Source organism: Myotis daubentonii, chromosome 2, assembly GCF_963259705.1.
Source record: "Myotis daubentonii chromosome 2, mMyoDau2.1, whole genome shotgun sequence".
NCBI classification, from domain to species: domain Eukaryota; kingdom Metazoa; phylum Chordata; class Mammalia; order Chiroptera; family Vespertilionidae; genus Myotis; species Myotis daubentonii.
Window position 1 is genome coordinate 35,010,304 of NC_081841.1, and position 25,906 is coordinate 35,036,209.

General features: G+C 39.3%; 2 protein-coding genes across 6 annotated transcripts in view; one reads left to right on the forward strand and one right to left on the reverse strand.

Moving 5' to 3' along the window:
- Window positions 1-9,857, forward strand: part of IRAG2 (inositol 1,4,5-triphosphate receptor associated 2) — an 84,937-nt gene extending 75,080 nt beyond the window's left edge. For all 3 annotated transcript variants that reach the window (XM_059682388.1, XM_059682389.1, XM_059682390.1), the window contains 7 exons: window positions 2,358-2,505; window positions 3,621-3,664; window positions 5,679-5,741; window positions 5,858-5,907; window positions 6,177-6,278; window positions 8,099-8,206; window positions 9,308-9,857. In XM_059682388.1, the coding sequence (XP_059538371.1) occupies window positions 2,358-2,505; window positions 3,621-3,664; window positions 5,679-5,741; window positions 5,858-5,907; window positions 6,177-6,278; window positions 8,099-8,206; window positions 9,308-9,551 (759 nt within the window). In that variant the 3' untranslated portion in view covers window positions 9,552-9,857. The remainder of the gene's footprint in view (window positions 1-2,357; window positions 2,506-3,620; window positions 3,665-5,678; window positions 5,742-5,857; window positions 5,908-6,176; window positions 6,279-8,098; window positions 8,207-9,307) is intronic.
- Window positions 9,858-9,975: 118 nt separating this feature from the next.
- Window positions 9,976-25,906, reverse strand: part of DNAI7 (dynein axonemal intermediate chain 7) — a 56,311-nt gene continuing 40,380 nt past the window's right edge. For all 3 annotated transcript variants that reach the window (XM_059682393.1, XM_059682391.1, XM_059682392.1), the window contains 7 exons: window positions 24,719-24,794; window positions 19,411-19,571; window positions 17,380-17,536; window positions 15,905-16,119; window positions 14,263-14,430; window positions 10,916-11,029; window positions 9,976-10,262 (listed from right to left, as the gene is read on the reverse strand). In XM_059682393.1, the coding sequence (XP_059538376.1) occupies window positions 9,981-10,262; window positions 10,916-11,029; window positions 14,263-14,430; window positions 15,905-16,119; window positions 17,380-17,536; window positions 19,411-19,571; window positions 24,719-24,794 (1,173 nt within the window). In that variant the 3' untranslated portion in view covers window positions 9,976-9,980. The remainder of the gene's footprint in view (window positions 10,263-10,915; window positions 11,030-14,262; window positions 14,431-15,904; window positions 16,120-17,379; window positions 17,537-19,410; window positions 19,572-24,718; window positions 24,795-25,906) is intronic.

The window sequence follows — 25,906 nt, forward strand, 5'->3', positions numbered from 1 at the left end:
CAGGATGTGTGCAGGAGGCAGCCAATTAATGTAGATGTTTCTCTCTCATCGATGTTTCTCTCTCTCCCTCTCCCTTCCTCTCTCTCTAAAACAAAACATATTTAAAAAATAAAAAGTTAAGTAGTTCTATAAAGGCTTATTATCCCACTAGAGGCTCAGTGCACGAAATTTGTGCATGGGGGGGGGTGGTGTCCCTCAGCCTAGCCTACACCCTCTCCTATCTGGGACCCCTTGGGGGATGTCCGACTGCCGTTTTAGGCCCAATCCCTATGGAGTGCTCTTACTGTCAGCAGTTTAGGCCCTATGGGATCTAGCCTAAAACGGCAGTTGGACATCCCTCTCACAATCCGGGACTGCTGGCTCCCAACCGTTCGCCTGCCAGCCTGATCACCTCCTAACCACTCCCCTGCCAGCCTGATTGACATCTAACTGCTCCCCTGCTGGCCCGATTGCCTCCAACTGCCCTCCCATGCTGGCCTGGTTGCCCCCAACTGCCATCCCCTGCAGGCCTGGTCCCCCCCCCCCAACTGCCCTCCTCTGCTGGCCATCTTGTGGCTGTGGGTGCTGCCATCTTTGAGGGTGGGGCAGCCAATTAGCATATTCCTGCCTTATTGGCTGTGGGCACTGCCATCTTTGAGGGTGGGGCAGCCAATTAGCATATTCCTGCCTTATTGGCTGTGGGTGCTGCCATCTTTGAGGGTGGGCAGTCAATTAGCATATTCCCTCTTTATTGACTGTGGGTGCCACCATCTTTGCGACAGCATGAGGGTCAATTAGCATATTCCCTCTTTAGTAGATAGGATTTTCCACATTCAAGAGAAATAGCTTTCAACTCTTTGAGGGTTTTTTTTGTTTTGTTTTATCTATACCTCTAACATGCATATTCTGTCACTTAGTGATTTATTTTCAGTTTTTAGATATGTGTTGATGTCCCCCTGTGAAGATGAATATTTAGTTCTTCTATTGATCTGTTCCCTCACATCTTTTCACAGATTCTCACCTTGCTGTTGGCTTCTCTTTTCTCCTGACCAAGCTTAAATTCCACAAACGCAATATTCACTTCTTCGCATAAACCCCTCAACACTTTTCCCTTTCTTGTTTTATTTTACTCATTTAGAAAATCTACAATGCTTTTTAAATCCACTTCCCCACCTGCTCATACCTGCATAGATAGAAAACATCACACCTATATACTGACTAGCTCTCTTGAAATTCATTATCACAAACCTCATGTGGGTCCCTAGGGCCACCCATGATTCACCCTCCCTCTCTTCTAAATATCAACTTCACACTTTCTCCTTAAGCCATCATCATCTCCTCCCTGTCTTCTCCTGTAAAAAAAAATTTTGTCATATTTTTAAATTCCAGTCTCTCTGTTTTCAGAATGCTTTTAACTAATACCTTATTCTTATTTCATAGATGCAATAATAATTTGTAACTCTGAAGATATTGGTTGTTTCCTTGAAGTTTTGGTTTTTCTCTGGTTTGTTTCCTCCAGCTTGCTGTTTTCTGTTTTTATGTTCTTCTTTTGTGCTAGAGGCTTTCCTCCAACATCTGAAGGACCATTATACAGCTGATTGGGAGCTCCGTGTATGTTGAGTGGGGAGGGTTCTTGTTGGCCCTGAGCTTTGCACAAGCTAGGTGTTTCATTGGAATGCTCTTACTGTCAGCAGTTTTAGGACCTTCATCTTAGGATGTTAGATTCCTTGGAGAAAGATCTTCTAGCTGCCTGCCTTGAGGTATAAGCCTGGCTACCAGAGTTTGGGAGCTTGAAGGGAGAATAAGGCTAGGGATCTCATTATTCAGCATGTATGCAGACTTTTGCTTACATCCATTTGTTTCAGGATGAGCCACCATCAACGATCTCTTCCTACCTGACCCACAGACCCTTTTTATTTAATCTTCGTAGTTTTTCACCAAAGTGGTGGAAGGGTAGTTGCTCGGCTGGCTTGAGGAAGGGAGGGCATCTGTGGGTCTAATCACTTTTTACATGGATTTTCAGCCATCTCTTCTGTTCACATTTCCACCTTGGAGCTTAATTTCAGAGATGCCACTATCCCCTGATCCTTTAGCACTTTCCTAGGCTGCTTCTAGGCTTTTCTTACTGCTTATTTTAGGGTTCAGCTTTTTCACGTCTTAGTCATTTACCAAGAGTCGTCCTAGCAGGCTTTCATATTTGTATTGCTATTATATCTTCTGTTTTATTTGCCCTGGCGGACCCAGGCCTTTTTTAAATAGAAATACCTTTATTGCCATTTATTGGGATTTAGGGATAAAGATAAATGCATGTTTCTAATCACCATCTTTTAAACTGGGTAATATTTTCAATATAAATGTGTGGTTTTTTTTTCTACTAGGAAAGCCGGGTTAGCAAAGCAGTTGAAGTAATGATTCAGCACGTAGAAAACCTGAAGAGAATGTATGCCAAAGAACACGCTGAATTAGAAGAACTGAAACAGGTTCTTTTGCAAAATGAAAGGTCTTTTAACCCTCTGGAAGATGAAGGTAATACAAATTTAAGATAATAGTGCCAGTTATGATTTCCTAACATTCACCTCTTTTATTCTCTCTCTTACTACTTCTTGTTAGGTCTTAAATATAAGACCCTTAGGTTAAAGTTATAGTAAAAGAAGAACTCATTCCTGTCATCTGCATAGCCAAAAGTAGGATGTCAGTTAGATAACAGGCTGGGAGACAAAGATTCTTCGATAATGACATTAAAAAAAAATCATTAAACCCACCCAGAATGGTGTGGCTCAGTGGGTTGAAAACCATCCCATGCACCGAAAGGTTGCTGGTTTGATTCCTGGTCAGGACACATGCCTGGGTTGCGGGCTCAATCCCCAGTGAGGGGTGTGCAGGAAGCAGCCAATCAATGATGTTTCTCTCTCATCAGTGTTTCCCCCTCTCTCACCTTCTCCCTTCCCCTTTCTAGAATCAATAAAAACATATTTTTTAAAAATTCATTGAATAAATTTAAATTGATGAGATCAGAGAATATATATAATCCAACCCATTAAGTTGACCCTAGTGTTCTCCTACTTAGGATAAGTTAAAATTGGTTCTTTCTCCACACAAAGTAAGACAGAATAACTATGAATGTTCTCATCAACCATGGTTTTGTATTCCTCAGAGAAGGACTAACACTAGCATAGTAAAGCTGACTAATGAATGAAAAATAGAGACACATGTAAGGCCATGGAAAATATCTTAATATAAGGTTTACTAGTATATAAATCTTATAATAGTTTCTGTTAAATAAGCAGTATGAACTTCTGAGAATTCTTAAATGTTCTATTCCTTCTTCAAGAAAAGTAACCATACTTGGTATCTTCTATCTGTAATTTTGGGTTCATTTATTCAGAAGATATTCATTTAGTACCTACTATGTGCTAGGTCAGCATTCTGGACATATGTAGTAACAGAGAGGGCTATTTTCTGTTGGTTAAGATGGTCATTTTTTATGAATCACCGAATAAACAATAACCAAATATAACATCAGCAGTCTTCAGGATCTTAAATATTTTCTGACCATTGTTTTCTTTGTAAAGAATTAAGACCACTGCATTAACAGAAATTACAAAGGTAGTTTCTAAAATGTGCAAATGTTTTTCCTTCAGATGACTGTCAAGTTAAAAAACGCTCAGCGTCTCTAAACTCCAAGGTAATTAATAATTCACCTACTGATTCACTTTAAAGATGTCTATCAAATATTATAGGGGGTTGGTTTTTAAATATTTGAAGCAACATAGCATTGAATGTAGATCGTCAAGCAATTATTTTAATTCACACGTATGCACATATGTGTGTGTATATTTGCTTAAGTGTATGCTTTTACGTTTCTTGTTATGCTGGTTTGTCAATTCAGTTTGGTGGTGAGAAGGAAGCTGTAAACAATAGTGTCTCTCATGTAAAATGGGAATTGGAGCCAAAACCGGTTTGGCTCTGTAGATAGAGCGTCGGCCTGCAGACTGAACGGTCCCAGGTTCGATTCCAGTCAAGGGCATGAACCTGGGTTGCGGGCACATTCCCAGTGGGAGATGTGCAGGAGGCAGCTGATCGATGTTTCTCTCTCATCGATGTTTCTAACTCTCTATCTCTCTCCCTTCCTCTCTGTAAAAAATCAATAAAATATATTTTTTTAAAAAAATCACCACACTTTAAAAAAAATAAATAAAATAAAATAAAATGGGAATTGGAAATGGAAGTCCAACAAAAGCAAAGTAGCTTCACAAAATCCGCAGGGGCAGTCTCCTCCTCGCTCGCTGCTTCGTCCACTCAGCCCTTTGGTTCCACACTATGGTGTCAGAGGCCCCTGCAGTCCCAGGCACCAAGTCCTGGTCATTACACCCAGGCACATTCCAAGAAAAAGGAAAGACAGGTATTCCCTCACCCTTTATTAAAAATAACTTCCTAGAAGTCCCGGAAAACATTTCCCTTTTCACTTTAGTTGCAAATAAGACTGGAAATACAGTTTTTTATTCTGGAGGCTGTATGCCTAACTAAAAATGAGGGAGTTTGAAAATCAGGATTGCTCAGGATTTAGTGATAGGATTTTTGAGCAAGTGACTCTAAAATCATTCCATCCAAATCTCTTTTCCGCTCATGAGGAAAAAGAGAAGCACAGAAGTTCAGTGATTAGTTGTGATATATGTAGTGGTAGAACCATGATTTGGACCCAGGTTTCATGGACCACAGGTTGATATTCTTGATGCTCAACTAACCTATGAAAATAATTTAGGGATAATGGTTTAAGAAAAGGATTCACATAAAACTTTATTTCCTACATTTAAAATATTTTTATTTCCTGAAGCTGTACTTACTCAAACTTTAAGAACCACATAATACTATATAACTTTTTTTTTTCTGTGCTAATCTCAAGGTCAGTCTAAAAACACACCCATTCATTAAAGTAATATGCCCATCCTTAAATGCATTAAATGGAAAAAATGAAACAATTTTTAAAAAGCTAAAATATAGCTCCTCTTAGTAGGGAAAAATCTTTCTAAAAGAAATGGTAACAAAAGAGAGGAAGAGATGAAGAGCATTGGCTGTATTAACAATGAAAACATTTTTCTGCCCGAAATATCATGAACAAAATTAGTACGGGCAGAGATCATAAACAGGTGGTTCTTAGATGGTTATTTAACATGGAAAAAAAGTGTTGAATATTTTGCAAGTCAAATTAATGCAAACCTAAACAAGAAAGCTTATACTCGATTTGATTGGCAAAAATCAGACTCACCCAATGTTGGGGAAGGTGAATGTAAATAAGTAGAATATTTCTGGAAGGCAATTTGCTCATAACAAAATCCTTTTTAAAATGCTTACTGTTGCCGAAACCGGTTTGGCTCAGTGGATAGAGCGTCGGCCTGCGGACTGAAAGGTCCCAGGTTCGATTCCGGTCAAGGGCATGTACCTGGGTTGCGGGCACATCCCCAGGAGGAGATGTGCAGGAGGCAGCTGATCGATGTTTCTCTCTCATCGATGTTTCTAACTCTCTATCTCTCTCCCTTCCTTTCTGTAAAAAATCAATAAAATATATTAAAAAAAAATGCTTACTGTTTAGCTCAGTAGTCAAGTGCATGGATGTGTATGTACAAAGATATTCATCAGTGTTGCATATAAGAATAAAACAGTAAGAACTTTCTAAATGTTTGTTTCCCCCCTTTGAATAGCCATCTTCTCTTCGAAGAGTAACGATTGCCTCTCTACCCAGAAATATTGGCAATGCAGCAACGGTAAGCAAGTTTCTAAATGTTCTCAAAAAGCAAATTCATTTTCAGAGAAGAAAAATATACAAAAATACTTCATTAAATTCCTATTTTATCATTTCTTTAACACCTGAACTTTAAAGGTGGCTGGGATGGAAAACAATGACCGATTCAGTAGGAGGTCAAGCAGTTGGTAAGTGTAATTATATGGTTGCTCTTTGGGAACTTTCCTAATTTTAACTGTGCTAAAGTAAATGTTTGAAATAAGTGATATAAGCAGAACAATTATAAGAATTGCCGTATAATGAAATGTTTTATTATTTTTTTAAATAAGCAATATGCGAGTGCCAAGAAAATAATTAGAACGTATAATTGTTGCATTGAGTTAGGTAGTGGGAAATAAGTTAATAATGGGTATGGATGTATTTGATTTGACAAGTGGATATGATCATCTTTGTATAGGCGTATTTTGGGGTCAAAGCAGAGTGAACACCGTCCCTCATTACAGCGGTTTATCAGCACCTATTCCTGGGCAGATGGTGAAGAAGAAAAATGTGAGCTAAAGTAGGTGAAGCGTGTGTTTGTTAACCTGATGTGAGCTGGGCATAAACAGTGGGGATCACTTTTACTCTGTGAGGAGATCAGTGCTGCATCATCAAAAAGCTCACTCATTGTTTAAGACTTATAAACTGGAAGGCAGCTATGCTCACCACTATACCACCAACGCCAACAAGACTTATAAACTGCAAAGCACTATATAAAAGCTATTTGTGAATGCATTCACTCTTGTAGGGCTCAGAACTGCAAGGTTTTCGGTCTTAAGTTAGAAAAGGCCCTGTAATTTGCCAGATTTGTAAAGATAATTTTTTTCTCTGTATAGGCAGCTATCTGGCCATCAGGGATGGGGTGGGGGTTGGGGGGGGGCGCAGTGAATAAAAAGCCACAGAAGGGAAATATGTATCATTTTTTTAAAAAAACTACATGAATTATATATATACCATAGGCATATATGTAATACATGTGCATTATATATATTTTCCCTTTACATAAATGAAGAGTAGGAGAAACATAAAACTCTACATGACTACTCTATATTTAGCAAGTTACATAAAATATACTTCTATAGCACAAGAGAGAGAGGGCAGGAAGGAGAAGCATGAACAAATGCCCTTTAAATACAGTTCCTCATGTTGTGACCCAACCATAAAGTTATTTTCGTTGCTACTTCATAACTGTAATGTTGCTACTGTTATGAATCATAATGCAAATATCTGATATGCAGGATGGTCTTAGGCGATCCCTGTGAAAGGGTCATTTGACCGCTAAAGGGTTCACGACCTACAGGTTGAGAACTGCTGCTCTAAGTCTTTGGGTGACCTTGGACAAATTGCTTTAACCTTCCTTGGTCTCAGTTTCCTCATCTGCAGAGATGTTAATGAAATGATTTTATGTTCATGTTATACATGTTCCTGGAGAGCCTAGTGTGTGACAGATACTACATCAGTCCTAACGAATATAGAGATGAGTAAGACATAGGACCTACCTTCAAAGTTCTCTGTGTTTTAAAATCCTCGCGGAGCCTGCTGCGTGTACTGAAAACTCTAAGAGTTACCACAGTGGATATTTACTGATCTGGGACAGAAAAAAGATCGGGTTTCCTTCAAAAGAATACAATGTATTATTTGCTTTTTGTTAGTATAGCATGATATTTACTGCGAAGTCTTTGCAAACAAAAGACTAAAACTGAGAATCTTGTAAGAATGCAGTTGGTTCTGGCTTATTTCCTTTAAAGACTAAACTAAAATCTACCACATACATTCCCTGTATTTTTTGACAAAAACAACCACCACCACTTTGAGACGGTTCCCTTTGGCAATTGTGAGGGTATCACGAGCTTGAACTCAGCAGTGAACATAATAATGAAAGGTTCTGTTCGGGTAAGGGCATCCCTCTTTAGATACTATGAAGTTATTTAAAGTTAATTCAGTTGCCATTTGCCAGATCGCTAAACACTGCTAGCATATTTTAACTAGTTTTGCACTGAGAATATTTTCATAAAGTTTTAAAATTAAGATTTTTAGAGAAATAGAATAACACTTTGATGTTACTCCAATTTAGCATTTATCAAAAAGCCCACAGAGAAAAGAGTAAAATCAACTAAGATAGGTTATTACAGTCCACGTGGTAGAAGAATACTTAGTGAAAACAAAATGGTTAAATAAATTTGGTGATTTGACTTTTAGAACTAGAAATTTGTCAAATATTTCTAACGTAAAACAAATATTTGTGTGCATCTTTATTTACACAGTAAAATGTAGCAATATTTTATAATCATAGCACATTATTCTTAGTTTTGTATATTTAAAAAACAACACTTATTACAGAACTAAGGACGATGCAGAGCCCCCTGGAGAAGAAACAGTAGAAAGGACAAGAAAGCCAAGTCTTTCTGAAAAGAGGAATAATCCATCGAAATGGGATGTCTCTTCAATGTAAGTTGTCTACCTGCCAAATTCTATCACTTCAGTGGAATGGGGAAGGGCAAGGCAGGGTTAATAGTATTACCCCGGATTAAACTACTTTATTTAAAGACCTGTCAAACTGCTAAATTTAAGATGAATAACAAACTTCAAATGGTCTGCAGGGGTTATTCCTGAACCTGTGAGTTACAACAGGCAGGAGCATCCCGTGCAAGGAGCCTGGCACTGCAGTCAGGGGGCCTAGCTCCACGCCCAGCTCTCTAATGAGCTGTGTGGCCTGGGCACGTTCACCCATTTCTGAGCACCTATTTCTTCATCTATTAAACAGGGGTGATACCAGTACCTTTGTCCTTGTTCTGTGGTCACGATTACATAAATTACCACATGTGAAGTGTTTAGCACAGTTTCAAAGACTTAAATGATGCTGTAAATAACCTTTTGGGGTGGGTGTCTCTAAAAGAAAGAGAGTTTAGCCCTGACTGGTTTGGCTCAGTGGATAGAGCGTCAGCCTGCGGACTCAAGGGTTCCAGGTTTGATTCCAGTCAAGGGCATGTACCTTGGTTGCCGGCAAATACCCAGTAGGGAGTGTGCAGGAGGCAGCTGATCGATGTTTCTCTCTCATTGATGTTTCTAACTCTCTATCCTTCTCCCTCTCTGTAAAAAATCAATAAAATATATATATTTTTAAAAAGAGTTTAAATATCAGTACACCAAACAGCTAAGGTATGGTGAGAAATAAATGACCTGTTTATCTATACAAATGTTCATACACATATATTCTATTCTACTCAATAAGTAATATTTTTTGTTTCCACTGTAGGAACACACTGCCTTAACTGAATGAGATAAATAGTTGTATGTTCTTGTTAGGAGTTAAATGATGCCTGAATCACAGCATTTTCAGATTCTCACCATAACAACATGTTATTTTTTTAATTCTGACAATCATAAAAGGGGACAGATTATGGCCCAAACCAAGACAACAGATCACATTATGTCGTTTATTACACAGCAGTGCTGGTCAATGACTTGACTGGTATTGTTGACAAAAGAAGTGTTGCTAATAATGGATTACTGTGATGACCAAGTTCTGAATCTGTATTTTCCTTATAGCTATGACACAATAGCTTCCTGGGCAACAAATCTCAAGACCTCCATCAGAAAGGCTAATAAGGCTCTCTGGCTTTCCGTCGCGTTGATTGTACTGTTTGCAGCTTTGATAAGCTTCCTCACAGGCAGATTTTTCCAGAAGTCCGTGGATGCTGCCCCCACCCAGGATGGAGACTCCTGGATGTCTCTAGAACATATCTTGTGGCCATTTACCAGACTTCGACACAACGGGCCACCACCAGTGTGACCGTAGGACGTCCTAATGTGTGTAGCTTGATTTTTTTTTAAAGTTTCAGTATCTGAATTTTGTAAATGAGTAACATTTAGCTGGGAAAGGAGAGCCTGGAACCAGAGGTTCTCAGAATGACTAAGATTTTTAAATTCCCTCTTTCTGTGATTACCTTTCCATGACCTTTTAATGAGCTTATTGAGGTGGATATATTATATATATTGTTAACTTTTGTTGAAATAAAGCATCTTAAATCTCAGTGGGCCAGTGTTCATAGGAAAAGAACCCCACATGTTACAAAATAAAATTTGAGTGTAAAATGCTGATTAGGTTATTTAAGAGCCTGTTTGAAATATAGTCACTAGCTACATTTTATTGAGGAAATAACCTGATTTTTTTCTTCAAGTTGCTTGATTCTTCACGCTGAATAAAGTTTATCAGTAGAGATTAAGAATAGCTGAGTATTCTAATACAGAGTAGCATGTGGCACACAGAGTCAATAAACTGGCTGTCAGGGCCCTTGGTTTTCTCCATTGCTTCTTGAGAAGCAAAATCCTTGATCATGTGATAGAGAGTGGAATGAAACTCAGTTTCCTCTTTCAGGGCCTCAGAGAATGCCTCACTGTCTTCGTCAATCTTGAGCCTTTGTGCTCGGTTGCCACTAAACATTAAAAGAGTCCATGTAGGATCCTGAATACATTCCTGTTCTTTAGTGAGGCATTCACTCACCTAAAGAAAGAAAATTAGAGAAATCTGTTAATCCGATGAAGTAGATTGGCAAGAGAGTATTAGTTGACGGGCTCAATTCAATCCCCAAAATGTATTAATTGAATCAACAAATATTTATTGAGGGACTGTCATGTGCCAGACACTATTCTAGTTGCTGGGAATATAACAACAAACCAAACATTAATCAGTAACTAATGATTGTCCTCAAAGAGCTTATGTTCTAGTGGGAGAAACACAGTAAGCAAGACAAATAAATACGGTGGCTAATTTATGCTCAAACATTAATCAGTCAGCTTTTAGAATTTATCAGGTAAGTAGCAAATGTGCCAAAAAGTTAAATTGGAGAGTTCGTGAACCATTGATATTCGCATTAAAGGCTTTCATTTGTTCTGGAGTTACTATAACGAGTTAAGAGGACTCTAGTCTTAAATCAAGAGCATTTGGTACCATAACGGGCAATGCAGGTATGACCGTTCACATAGTTTAGCTTTATATTTTTGACAAAATTTTAAAAAATGGTTTTAAAACTGCATTGTGAGTGTCATTCCCCCAACCCCCTTTTCAAGAGGAGAAAACAGTCTATATTCTTTTAGCTTTTGAGTACCTTTTCTTTTGAAGGACAAAGTAGTGTTATGGGTTTTTGCATACTCTACCTTAAATATAACTTTTTCAGAACCACACTGCATATTCCACTTGCTCCAACCGAACGCAAAAGCAGAACTTAACAAGGCCATTTGTCGATAAGCTTTCATTTCCACCAAAGGAACCTGTCAATATAAAAGTCAATAGAATTGATCATAGAGCCTTCTCAACAAGTCTCCCTTCCATTCTTGGCCTCCTACGGCTTATTCTCAAAACAGAAAAAGCCATTAAAATGTAAGTCAGATTCTATGACTCCTCTCTCAAAATGGGGCAATGGCTTTCTCTTGCTCTCAAATAGAATCCAAAGTCCTAACAGTGATCTGTAAGGGTCTGCGTGATCTGACACCCTCCCACATACATCTCATTATCTGTCTGACCTATCTTTTCTTCTCCCTTTGCTAACTCCAAGCACCTGGCCTCCTTGCTGTACCTTCATTCCTCTAGGCCAGTGGTCAGCAAACTGAGGCTCGCGAGCCACATGCGGCTCTTTGGCCCCTTGAGTGTGGCTCTTCCACAAAATACAACGTGCGGGTGCGCACATACAGTGCGATTGAAACTTCGTGGCCCATGCGCAGAAGTCGGTTTTCAGCCTGGGCGAGTCTATTTTGAAGAAGTGGCATTAGAAGAAGTGGGGGGTGTCGGTCGGTCAGGCGATGGGAGACGCGGTGCAGGTGGGCCGCGGAATATGCAGCTGGGGGGAGGCACGTGCGATTCATGCACGAGTTGAGTGAGCCAGTCAGCAGTCTCATTGTGCAGTGGTTAGTGCTAGTCGCGTCCGCAAATCACGTGCAGGTGACAAAAGTACCTACTCGAAGCATAAAGTTACCTGTATGTATTTTTCCAACCAGCTGCAAATCCTACAGGAATTTTTGTCATCAATTTAAGAATTGTAATTATTTTGTGTTGGTGGCTTTATTATTATAAAATGAAACATTTTTCTCCCTTTAATATTGACATTGGCAACTTTGAAATGTAATTGCTGGATTTAAAAAACAAAGAACTGTGGAGCTCGAAATTTGAACATCTTTGTGCTGATATAGAAATATTGGAGAAAAACAAATGTGAACTTAGTTCACAGCACAAGTGGTCTGCTTTGAAAGACCTGGAGAAGGAAGATATGTTGATTTTTAACACCTGGAATAGTATTCCTGAATCATATAATCAACTGAAAAAACTAGCGTTTGCTGTTCTTTCCTTATACGAGTCTACATATTTATGTGAACAATCATTTTCAAGCATGAACCTTATCAAGAGTAAATTGAGGAGTCGTCTTATTGATGAGAACCTGGAATCATGCCTAAAATTAAAAACAACATACAAACCTGACTTACCCAAACTTTCCAAGGAGATGCAAGGCCATTGTTCATATTAGTGTTTGTCAGTCATTGTCATGATTTAATTTTATGGATATTATAAGGTAAATTGTAAGGAATTTAATTTTATCAATAAATAATATCGTTATTAAGTATGATATCAAATTTTATTCAATGTACCTATAGTTTAACTAAGACTTAAAACTTTAAGTAAAGTTTATTAAGTTAATTTTAGGGAACACTGTGGAGTGAAAGAAGATGTAGTGTTGAGGATTGAGAAAGGTATATTGAGATGGTTCGGACATAGAGAGAGGATGAATGAAAGGAGATAGACGAAACAAGTATACAAGACAAGTGTGGATGGAAGAGTTGGAAGGGGTCGACCTCAGGGAATGTACCTCAATCAGATTGAGGACGTTTTTAGCAAAGGCCAGCTTAGGAGTACCCTAATTAAGTTAAGAACAATGTACCTACCTATATAGTTTAAGTTTAAAAAATTTGGCTCTCAAAAGAAATTTCCAATCGTTGTACTGTTGATATTTGGTTCTAATGAGTTTGCCGACCACTGCTCTAGGCCACTCAGCCTGGAAGCTGCTTTCTGAGATATCCACTTGGTTAAACTCCCCACCTTCCTGTTCTACTCAAATTTTTCCTTCTCCCTGAGCCCCCAATGCCCTATTTGATACTGTACACAGCCCTAACCCCAGTGCTCATGATCTACCTTTTCTTTTACCCGCAGAACTTATCTACCTTTGACATGAAATCATTTTTTATGCTTATTGCTTATTTTTGTCTCCTTCTACTAGAATGTAAGCTCCACAAGGTCAGAAACTTTTTTTTAAAAAAAATTCACTAATGTATCCTTAAGCGTCTAAAACACGCCTAGAATACTAGAATATAGGTCAGTGGTTCTCAACCTGTGGGTTGCGACCCCTTTGGTGGTCGAACGACCCTTTCACAGGGGTCGCCTAAGACCATCCTGCATATCAGATATTTACATTACAAATCATAACAGTAGCAACATTACAGTTATGAAGTAGCAATGAAAATAATTTTATGGTTGGGTCACAACATGAGGAATTGTATTTAAAGGACCAGAAGGTTGAGAACCACTGATATAGGTGGTCAGAAAAAGAAATTTTTGAATATTCTGAATAAATGAAGACTACACTACATTCAGCATTTGCAGAGTAACTGGCAATTTGAGTTACTAAAACCAAGGTGGTTCTCCCCCCGACCCCCGCCACACACACACACACACATGTACATACTCTTGATATAGTTATTTTCAGATGCTACATGAATGTCTACCTATATTGTCATTTTTCTGGTATATTATCTACTTGTTCTTGAGAATTGAATTCATCTGCCCAAAACACCTCTCATGATTAGAAGAGAATTTGTCTTCATTCATATGTCAAATATTACTAAACATCTACTGTATTTTAGGAATATGCGAGGTGCGGGAAGAATCCATCAAAATTGATCAAAAGACAGTTCCCATCCTCAAAGAGCTTCACAGTTTCATAAGGAAGGATCTCATTTAGCTAAAGCCTTACCAGTAACACAAAGCAGGCTGTGTTTTGTATATGTCTACAGGGAGCCTCTGCCAAGACACGGGAGGAAGTGGGTTGTGTACCAGTCGTCTGTATGTGTGTATGATTTCATCTGACTTATCCTGTTTGGGAAACTGCTCAGTCATTTACTCTTTTAAGAAGGCTTAGATATATCCAGTCTGGAAGAAGCAAGAACATATACGGAATGTGACGTGGCTCTGACTACCCTTGCACTAACACCGACCAGTTGTGGGTGTCCTCCTTTTGTCAAGTGAAGATCATACTAAAGGCTTACTTTTTGGGGGAAGATTATTAAACTTGAGAGAACTCTGAATTTCTGGTCTTGCCATTTATTCCTTCCTTTCTAACTATAATCTTATATAAATGAATATAGAAAACCCATGAGGTACTTTAAGATTTATATACAATTTAATACTTGCTAGCATTTGAAATGTCCATCACATTAAGTTTGGAAAGATTCATGCTTACCTTACAGCTTGTAGCAACATAAAAATGAGAGTATTCAGTAGGGAAGATATTCAATCCAGCTTCTTGCAAAGTAATAATGAAATAAATAGGAGTCATCCATTTTCCTTCCAAAATAGAGAGAGGCTTTTTGTCACCCATGTTTATTGAAGCTAACATGCAGAGGCCTTCCTAGTATCAATGAGAAAAAAAAAAAAAGCTTTCATACAAGTTAAAGGAATTCTTACTTCATTATCATTCCGGTTCTAGCCTTTGGGTTCTTTATACCATTTTTTTTTAACCCTACCTCATTCTACACTGAGTGGCCAGATTATTATGACCACCCCATCAGTACAATGAAGTGAATTAGTTATGCAAATAATAATAATAATAAAACCTTGAGAGTATTTGCTTAGGAAGTTTTCAATATTCAGTATTTTTGGAAGTACTGATGGGGTGGTCATAATAATCTATCTGGCCACTCAGTGTATATTAAAAGGAGTGCAGGGCAGGTATGTCTTAGGACCAACCTCAAAGCTCTGCCACGAAGTCTCCATGTTACCTTTCAGTGCTTTATCTGAACAATAAAGGGACTGAACTAAAGGATCTTTCAGATCTCCTCTTTTGTAAGTTGTGATCTAAGAATACTACATATGCTCCTGTTGAATTATAATAGCTATTTGACAGCAATCATGCTACAACTTTTAAGGATAATTTTTTACACATAAGATTTAACATAATGCAAAATTATTTTACAGTGTTGAAGTTTGCAAAGTTTAAACTGGAAGTTTGAAGGTGTACAAAATTCACATGTCTCATCAGCTTTCAAAAGCAAAGACTGATTAAATCCAGTCTTCCGGCCACATTCTTAAGAATTTCAGGCTCTCTTTCTTAAAACAATTTTAGTGAGGTATACTTTACATATCATAAATTCACCCATTTCAAATGCATAGTACAGTGATTCTTTTAAAACTTTACTGAGTGGTGCAACAATCACCATAAATCAGTTTCAGAACACTTCCATCCTCCTCTCATCCCTCATGCCAATGTAGTTAATCCCCATTCCCACCTTCAGCCTCAGGCAACCACTAATCTACTGTTTGTCTCTAGATTCCAGGCTAATTTATGAGTGACAAGTAATACAGGCTCCTTGAGAGAGAAATCTTACAAAGGGGGTTTCAAATGGCTTGGTGATAAAGATCAGACAGCTCTCAGGAGGGGGTCAAAAAAACTGTGAAAATCATACTGCAACCAGGCTTGTACCTTCATTAATTGGCCTATTCCTAGTAACTTTAGGGTATAAATTTGTGCCTTGCTTTTTACATGTTATTTCCTATCTAATATTTTGTTTAGAAATTATAGCTCAAAGTATATATTAAACATATTTATAAAAGACATTTTAGCAGCAATTCCCTACTGAAGACTGGGCTGCAGCCCTCATTACTTAGGCCACTGAGTGGGTAGAAACAACCACTCAATGGTCTTAGCTATTCTTACACAGATTTTTAGACAGAAAGTGGAAATAAGGCTGATGGAAAATAAAGTTTCTTAAAATAAAAGACATTTCTGTATGTAAATGACCAGTGAGCGATTGCTTTCGCATACTCTCTTATAGTCATCAATGAGGTTTATCTCTTGGATATGACTTGCTATAACAATGATTTACCTTAATTTGTATTTGAATCTCAGCAAATACTGTCGTCACAGTCAAAAGTACTTTATTCTCATCGAGTGGTCTTAGTTCCCATGACTGGTATGGCATGTTAATATGAGCATCTTGAATCAAGGTAACAGGGCCCAAAGTGTCCAGGCTGAATGTTATAATTCTTTCTTCTGATTTATAAACTACATTACTGATGCCATCGGTTTTCCAATGTTTACCTTTCAGATTAAAACAAATGACATTAGCTTCCTCTTTTCCTATATAAAAATATGTTGAATGAAACCCAAATAACTGCAATATATATAAAGGTCTCTTTTACATTTAGAATAGAATCTCAACAAAAAGCCGACCTTGCTGGGAGTTTCTTCCTATCTACAAGGTCAAGCTTGGTATGCAAGACCTTCAAATGAAGCTTTGGCTCACAGTTCTGGCTTCGAACCTTCCCACTTCTCACACACCTTGTTTCAGCCACCGCTTCTTTCCTTCCCTAACAACCTCATGCACCTGTGTGCCTCTGCACGTGCAGTTCTTTCTCCCTACAGAACTCTTCCTTAGTACAGAACCCCTTTTCATCTTTTTTAAACAGCTTTGACATTTACCTGTCTTAAGCATACGATTAAATTATTTTAATAAATTTACCCAGTTTTGCAACCATCACCACAATCCAGTTTTTAGCACATTATTATCCTCCTGATAAGTTCCCTGTGTCCATTTTTAGTTCATTCCCATTCCCACCTTCCAGCCCCAGGCAACTATTAAGATACTTCCTGTCTCTAAAGATTTGCCTTTTCTGGACTTTTCATATAATAGGTGGTCTTTTGTGTGTCTTACAACTCAATAATAAAACACAACCCAGTTTAAAAATGGGTAAAAGATTTGAATAAACATTTCACCAAAGAAGATATATTCAAGGATAACAGATACATTTTAAAAATGCTCAATATTATTGGTCATTAGGAAAATACAAATTAAAACCACAAGATACCACTTCATACCCACTACAATGGTTATAATAAAAAATACATAACAGCAAACATTTTCAAGGATGTGGAGAAATGGGAAAACTCGTATTGCTAGCAGGCATGTAAAATGGTATAGCTACTTTGAAAAATCAAGTTGGCAGTTTCTTAAAAAGTTAACATAAATATACCATTCAACTCAGCAATTCCACTCCTAGCTATGTGCCTAATAGGAATGAAGAGATATGCCCATGCAAAGTCTCATAGGAGAATGCTCTCTTAGTCCCTTGAGAACCTGTTCAATATTTCATCCTTAACCTTCCAGACTGACTTGGTCACCATTCTGCTCTACAGCACTTCCATCTCTGATAGCACACCACTGCATCGTGTTGTGACGTTTTCCTCTATATGCCTCTCCTACAACTTTGAGCACTCCCAGAAGAAAGAATGCATTTCTCTCTCTATTTCTGATTGTTTAGCATACCTCTTTTAATTACATGATTATCAAAGCTGGTGTACCTTCAGCATCCCACCTTGCCACCATGGGATTCTCAAAAAAGATCACGTTCTCATGAACCTCAAGCATGACCTCTATGGGTGGGAAAACGTTTTCTGTTTCTAAGTCTTCTGTAGTTGCTGGAGGATAAACAAATTTCTGTAATCCATCTTTGAGTATCTTGTAAAAATGACCGAAACAACATCAAGTTAGAAGCTGACTGGTGTTATAGCTAAAGATGTAAATATTGCTGAATAAGCTATGTAGTTATTTTTCATAAGTACTAAAGTTTGGTCCCAACTATAGATTGACTAACAAAATGTTATAACAAAATGAAAAGATAATGATTAAGGGGGAAAGCACTAAATTTGAATGTAATTACAGAACCCTTTTATGGGCCAGGTTCTAGGCTGGGACTTTGCATTTTATTGCAAGCAATCCTACAGGCATATGTTTAACAAAGCAGGTGACTGGGTGAAAAGGGTAGAGCAAATGAGAAGTACAGATTGGCAGTTACAAAATAGTCATGGGGATGTAAACTTAATTACCTACTGTAATAACTATGTATGGTGCCAGCTGGGGAACACTTTCTAAAGTATGTGACGATCTACGTCAAACCTCAGAAAGAAGGTGGGGTTTGAGGGGGTAAGAGATCAACCAAAAGACTTGTATTCATGCATATAAATAAAGCTTAACGAGAACACAACCATGCCCATTCCTGTACATATGGCTGTTCTAGCACCGCAATGGTAGATCTGAGGAGTTGCAACAGAGCTGGGATAGCCACAAGGCTGAAAATATTTACCATCTGTCCCTTTACAGAAACAGTTTTCCAGCCTCTGAAACAGACGATCATTATTAAGGCCAAATTGGCACAATCTATATATAAAAAGTCAGTGTCCATGACGACTGTGACCACCAAACAACCGGTCACCATGCGGTGGCATTGAGTACCTCTCGGTCCCTCCCTTCCCCTTTCGCAGGCCCACAAGCGGGGCAGGGCGGGACTGGGGACTGGCGAGTGGGCTGAATGGCTGACCTCTTGGTCCCTACCCACGGCCTGCAGGCTCCGATGGATCAGCGATGGTGAACAGGAGAACCCAGGTGGGTGGCAGGAGGACTGGGTTGGCTGTCAGGCCGTTGGGATCACCAGCTCATCCCTGGCTGCTCAGGGGCTCAGGCCTCCGGGAAAGCAGGTGCCGGTGACTTTACCTCCATGCGCATGAGCCGGGCCAGCCACTGATGGAATGCACTGCCCGCTCGGGGCAGGTAGGTCGTGGCATGCCCTGCAGCTTCCATCAGCGCCTCAAGCAGCAGCAGCGGCGGGCACCCACATGAGCGGCCCGAGCAAGCAGCGTGTGTTCCATCAGCGGCCGCCTGGCACAGGTGCACGGAGGTGAAGTCGCCGGGGCCTGCTTTCCCACAGGCCTGAGCCCCTGAGCAGCCAGGGATGAGCTGGTGATCCCAATGGCCTGGCAGCCCAGCAGCGGAGGCGGCTTTCAGCCTGAGGACTGGTGAATGGGCAGAAGATGGCCCCGATCGCAGGAGGCTAGGCCCTAGGGACCCTACCCGCACAATTTCGTGACCTGGGCCTCTAGTGTAATCATAATGCCACAGGTTTACAATTAACATGCATGATTTCTAATTTTAAATCCATATTATTTAATGTTTTTTTTAATTGATTTTTAGAGAGAGGGGAAGGAAGAGGGATAGAGAAAGAGAATCATTGATGAGAAAGAAATGTCATCAATGGGCTGCCTCCTGCACAACCCCTACTGGGGATCGAGCCAGCAACCTGGGTGTGTGCCCTGCCTGGGGATCTAACCATGACCTCCTGTTCATGGGTCGGTGCTCAACCAGTGAGCCACACCAGCTGGACTAAAATCCACATTATTTTAGATGCCTTCCTGTTAATACTGATTCAAATTTTATAAAATTACATTTTCCTTTGTGCTTGCTTAATAGAGTTAAAATTCATTATGTGTTAGAGCCGTTGATATAAAGTAAAAGTGGTGAGAAATTATTTTACTCATAAGTTTTAAGAATCAACCTACTTCCATAATCATCCAGCCCTTCATTTGTTTACACTGTGGGGGCAGCTCCAGAATATCCAAGTGGTACACTCCACCCAGAGTGGAGAACTGGCATATGTCAACCTCATCGTCTTCAAATGCACGCAGCCTCTCAGGAGCGTTCTCCAGCAGCAACAGCTGTGCTAAAATCAACCAGGTTAATCCCGTTTCTAAACAGATCATAACAGTTTTGTATATGTTTAGGAGGGAAATCAAAAAATATCTAGCACTGGCACAGGAAGTTTTTACTTAGCTACTAATACTTTTCAAAAAGCGATGAACTCAAAATTGTTCACAAAGCTGACCACTGGAGTGGAAATGGGCCTGTGTAATGGTAGGATGCAGGGGAGGGCTACATTCATATTTTATATGCTCACATGTTAGAATTTTGTATATAATAAGCACAGGTTACTAACAGAAAAACTTTAAAAGTATATCTTAGGGAAGAGGAAACAATTTTCCCTCTACCCTTGTGAGTTCTTGGCTGAGACCTCCATAGTAAAAGATTAATAAGAGAAAAACACACGTTGATTAACAGGAGTGCCTCGTGTATACATGGGATATGCCCAGGGAGAAGCGGAGTAATTCAAAGAGGTGGCATAGAACTCCAGCTTTATACCGCATTTTCCTCAAAGAACGGTAACGTTGTGGAAAAATGACAGGGCAAAGGAAAGCAGTTGGAGGTTTCTGAGGGTAGAGATAAAGGCTAGTTTATAGTTAGTTGTGTAGATTCCTCTGGTGCCCTCTCCTGATAGGGTCTAAAGTTATCTCTGAGAACTAAGTTTTGTCCTTCCTAGTCGTGAGGAAAGTAGTGATACTTTGAAAATTTATATCCAACTTTTAGGCAAATAGCAGAGGGGTAGGGAGCTTTTCTTTCATCTAAAGCTTTTCAGTTACTTCCAGCTCAAAATAATCCTTATGCCAAAGTGGTATATTTGAGGGCAGCATATTCTGCTACCTTTTATTCTAAAAGGTCAAAAAAATGGCTTAACATAAAATTTGATAACTGCTTAATTAATGGCTTAATATTGGACCTTATGGTGCTAAATATCTGGGGGGAAGCAAAATCATAAAAAGAAAATTAATTTTGGTGCATTTACAAAATTAAAGCTAACTTTTTTTTCAACAAAAATAGGTCCAGCTCATAGAAAAACAGGAAGGAGGCTTGAAAGTGAATAAACTGGATTGGATAATCTTCGTGTTCAGAAATTTTATGGGGAAATTCTATGATTCCATAATGCTCAATGCACAAACGGGAATATCTGAAGTCACATATCACTAGGACCATTCCTGCCTTTCACTAAAATTCTTCCAACACAGTTGGAGGTCCACTTACAGGTCCCACCCTTATGAAATAAATACTAACTAACATTTCAGTTCCTTCTTCTCCAAAATGGATATAATAGTAGTATCATAGAATTTGAGGGTGGTATGAGTTCATACATGTAAAGAGTTCAGAACTGCTGTCTGACCTGGTAAAAACTCAGGAACTGTTAGCCTTATCTATCTATCACTACAATTTTCCTCTCCCATAATAGGAAGCACACTGAGATGGCATTGAATTTAACCCATGGAGATCAGGCACTGAAAATGAATGGAAATATTCAAAGGAAATCCAGTTTAGCAATTTCATTTTTTTCCTTGTGTACATTCAATTAAATGTAGATTTTAATTAATGTTCAATTATGTCTAATTAATAACCCATTTACCTGAAAAGAAAGTAAAAAAAGAATACTGTGTCCAAATTGACATTTATGATATATTAATTGGGTATCATCACGTAGAAAACCTTCCTATTATTGACAGAGGTTATGAATTAACTATAGTATCATTTTTAATAAGAAAACTACCTCGTAAGGGTTATAGAAAATTACAAAATATAAACTTAGGTGACTGCATAAATAAGTGTGATGAAAAAAGTAAAGAAGTAGAAAAGATTGTTATTAAAAATATGCTAAGAAATATATAGAAAATAGATTCTTTAGAAGTTCCTGGGAAAGCAGCATAATAATAAAGTTAATGTAAAAAAATGTAATAAAATATCAAACTAAAAGATTGCAAATGATACATCACCATCATTTTGACACTTTTAAAGTATATCCAATTGCTATTTGCCAGGTAAGATTGAATACAAAAGTGTTGATAAATCTATGAGTGTATATGTGTACTTGTGAATGTTCATTGCAACATTGTTTAAAATTTTAAAATATTAGAAATAACCTTACTGTCGGGGAGAAACCAAGACGGCGGCATAGGTAAACACCGGAAATTGCTGCCTCACACAGCCACCTCAAAAATACAACTAAAAGACAAAATGGACATCATCCAGAACCACAGGAAGGCTGGCTGAGTGGAAATTCTACAACTAGAAGGAAAGAGAAAAGCACACTGAGACTCAGAGGAGGTGCGGAAGTAAAGTGCTGAGGTATGGAGGCGCGCGGAAAGGGCTGGCAGCTGAGGGCGCGGTTGTCTTTTTCATTCGCGAGGGAGTCTCAAGCTCCTGACTGCTCTGAACTCCAGTTCCGGGCGAGTCTCTGGGGACCCAGACTCATATGGGGAGAAACTGGACTGTCTGGCATTGGTCAAGGGCAGCTTTCTCTCAGAGGTGCTTGCAGCGATTGGACACTGAGACACAGGGCCCCTTAGGGTAGGAATGAAGATCAGCCATAGCTGTTTGCTCCACCCTGTTGATTCCCTGAGACCCCGCCCCACACTAGCTTCGAGCAGAGGCTTTTGCATATGAATGACCGGGCCCTTTGAGATCTAAAATTACCTAACAAACTGCAGCTGGGTCAGAGAGACCCAGAATTTCCAAAAGAAGGCCCAAGGTCCCACAGCAGCTTGCATTGCTTCACAGCTGGGCCTCATCTGGGAACCTCCAAACCCCAAACAAGGAAGGGGAATCTGCAGATCTCTCTGTAGCTCCTGCTGGGTAGCCTCAGGCAGAGGCTAAATTAGCACCTCCTTAGAGATCCAAGAGCCAGTGTACCCAGTGGTCAGATTGGGACCATCCAGATTACAACTCCTCAGATCCATAAGGGACACATTCAGGGGGCAGACTCAGTGAGCACCAAAGCCCCACTGAAGCAAGTCTTGCCCCAGAGGGGTGTCTCCAGCACAGAAGTTCTCCCACTGTAGACACAGCTGATTCTCACAGCCAATTGGCCTGGACATCAATTCCTCCCAGTGATACCTACAACAATCAAGGCTTAACTACAACAAGACTGTGCACACAGCCCACAAAGGGGTGCACCAAAAGTGTCCACCTCAGGTAATTGGGGAGGCTAAGCCACTGGGCCCTATAGGACACCTAGCTCACAAAGCCACTCTATCAACACAGGGAAGCATAAAAATGCGGAGAGCAAGAAACAGGTCACAAATGACAGAAATGAGGAAAGGAAACTACTGGATATAGAGTTCAAAACCACACTTTTAAGGTTTTTCAAGAATTTTCTAGAAACCGCCAATAAATTTACTGAGACCCTCGAGGATATGAAAAAGGACCAACTAGAAATTAAGCATACACTGACTGAAATAAAGAATAATATACAGAGATCCAACAGCAGACTAGAGGATCCAAAGAATCAAGTCAAAGATTTGAAATATGAAGAAGCAAAAAATACCCAACCAGAAAAGCAAAGAGAATCCAAAAATATGAAGATAGTGTAAGGAGCCTCTGAGACAACTTCAAGCATACCAACATCTGAATTATGGGGGTGCCAGAAGAGAGAGAGCAAGATATTGAACACTTATTTGAAGAAATAATAACAGAAAACTTCCCCTACCTGGTGAAAGAAATAGACTTACAAGTCCAGGAAGCGCAGAGAACCACAAACAAGAGGAATCCAAAGAGGACCACACCAAGACACATCATAATTAAAATGCCAAGAGCAAAAGACAAAGAGAGAATCTTAAAAGCAGCAAGAGAAAAACAGTCAGTTACCTACAAGGGAGTACCCATACGACTGTCAGCTGATTTCTCAACAGAAACCATGCAGGCCAGAAGGGAGTGGCAAGAAATATTCAAAGTGATGAATAGCAAGAACCTACAACCAAGATTACTTTATCCAGCAAAGCTATCATTCAGAATTGAAGGTCAGATAAAGAGCTTCACTGATAAGAAAAAGCTAAAGGAGTTCATCACCACCAAACCAGTAGTATATGAAATGCTGAAAGGTATCCTTTAAGAAGAAGAGGAAGAAGAAGAAAAAGGTAAAGATACAAATTATGAACAACAAATACATATCTATCAACAAGTGAATCTAAAAATCAAGTGAATAAAGAATCTGATGAACAGAGTAAACTGGGGAATATAATAGAATCAGGGGCATAGAAAGGTAGTAGACTGACAATTCTTGGGGGGAAAGAGGTGTGGGGAGTGTGGGAAGAGACTGGACAAAAATTATACACCTATGGATGAGGACAGTGGGGGGGGGGTAAGGGCAGAGGGTGGGGTGGGAACTGGGTGGAGGGGAGCTATGGGGGGAAAAAAGAGGAACAACTGTAATAATCTGAACAACAAAGATTTATTTAAAAAAAAGGAAAAAAAAGAAATAACCTTACTGTCTATCAATAACGATTTAAATAATGTTCCATTATTGGATGGAATTATAGTGCTACTAAAAAAGATAAGGTTACCAATGAGTTCTGACTTAGAATAATGTTAAATATTATTCATTTAAGTAGCATCTGTATTGTGATATATATATATATATATATATATATATATATATATATATATATATACACACACACACACACACACACACACACATATATATGTAGAATGTGATTTAGCATTACAAATACTGTTAGGTTGGAAAAAAATATTTGTATGATATGATCCCATGATTTTACTAAAAATCAAGAGAGTCCTAGCTGGTTTGGCTCAGTGGATAGAACATTAGCCTGTGGACTGAAGGGTCCTAGGTTCAATTCCAGTCAAGGGCACGTGCTGGGGTTACAGGCTCGATCCCCAGTAGGGGGCATACAGGAGGCAGCTGATCAATGATTCTCTCTCATCATTGATGTTTCTGTCTCTCTCTTCCTCTCCCTTCCATGCTGAAATCAATAAAACTATTTTTTTAAATAGAGAGAGAGAGAGAAAGAGAGAGGAGAGGAAGCAAGCACAAATAAAAGGAATTGTCAACATTGGTTAGTTCAGAAGAGGGATTGTGAAGAATTTTCACTTTAAATATATTTCTGCAACATCTGGATTTACAATGATCCTGCCTTTCTTTTGTAAGCAGGAAAATCCCAATAATGTTAAAAATGTAAGTTAGAAGAATACCTGTGGGAACTGTTTCATTTAATATTTTCATCTCCAGGCCTTGTTTTGTGCTTTCAGGTTCTTCCTCGACAAAACTCTAAAGAAAACACAAGGACAGGTGGGGGTGATTGTCAGTGTCTTCTTCAGCCCAAATCCATTCTCCTCTGTTTCAGTTCCCACTGCAGACGCTTGCTACCTTAATTCTAAGTCTCCCAATTAACACTTGCTCTGGCATAAAACTGGACTTAAAAAAACATAGTTTAAAAGCCAATCAAAATGAGAGGACATCGCCACAGAACTTCACGGAAGCAGGAGCCAGCTTGCTCAGATTCTCTGCTGAACACTGTCCTGTGTAAAACAGAGACACTAGGAAGCAATGCAAGCTATAAAAATAGTTTACATTTGCATTTAGGGTTTTGCCAAGTTATAGATTTTGCTTGATTTGGGAAATCATCTGTCTGATAGAGTAATTCCAAAGCCTACTTTTGGGTAAGCCTGTCAAGGAAATGAAAGATGCGGTGTACCAAGTAAATAGAAAAATCCCATTATACTCGAGGGCAGTAAAAGGAATATATACTAATAAAAGGGTAATATGCTAATTAAACCTAACATCTTCTGGACATCTTCTGGACGTCCTAATGGACAAAGCCATGGTGGCAGGGGCCGAGGCAGAGGTGGTTAGGGGCGATCAGGCTGGCAGCGGGGAGAAGTTAAGGGGCAATCAGGCCAGCAGGGGGGAGCAGTTAGGGGGTGATCAGGCCGGCACAGGGGGAGCAGTTAGGGGGTGATCAGGCTGGCAGATAGAGGCGGTTAGAGGTGATCAGGCCAGCAGGCAGAAGTGGTTAGGGGTGATCAGACAGGCAGGTGAGTGGTTAGGAGCCAGCAGTCCCGGATTGCAAGAAGGATGTTAAACAGGCAGTCTGACATCCCCTGAGGAGTCCTGGATTGGAGAGGGTGCAGGCTGGGCTGAGGGACCGCCCCCCCCCTTCCGTGCATGAATTTCATGCACCAGACCTCTAGTACTATGCTAGGAGGACAATATGATTAGAATGTACATCCAGGTGGCCTTTCAAATTATCTGCCATTAAAAAGCCAGTTGCATTTCTTTCTAAAGGGGTTGTGATCATTAAAAATACCAAAGATATCAGACCAATAAGCAAGACAGGCTCTCCAATTCATATCTTCAAAGAGTTGGAAGTTCTTCAGAGT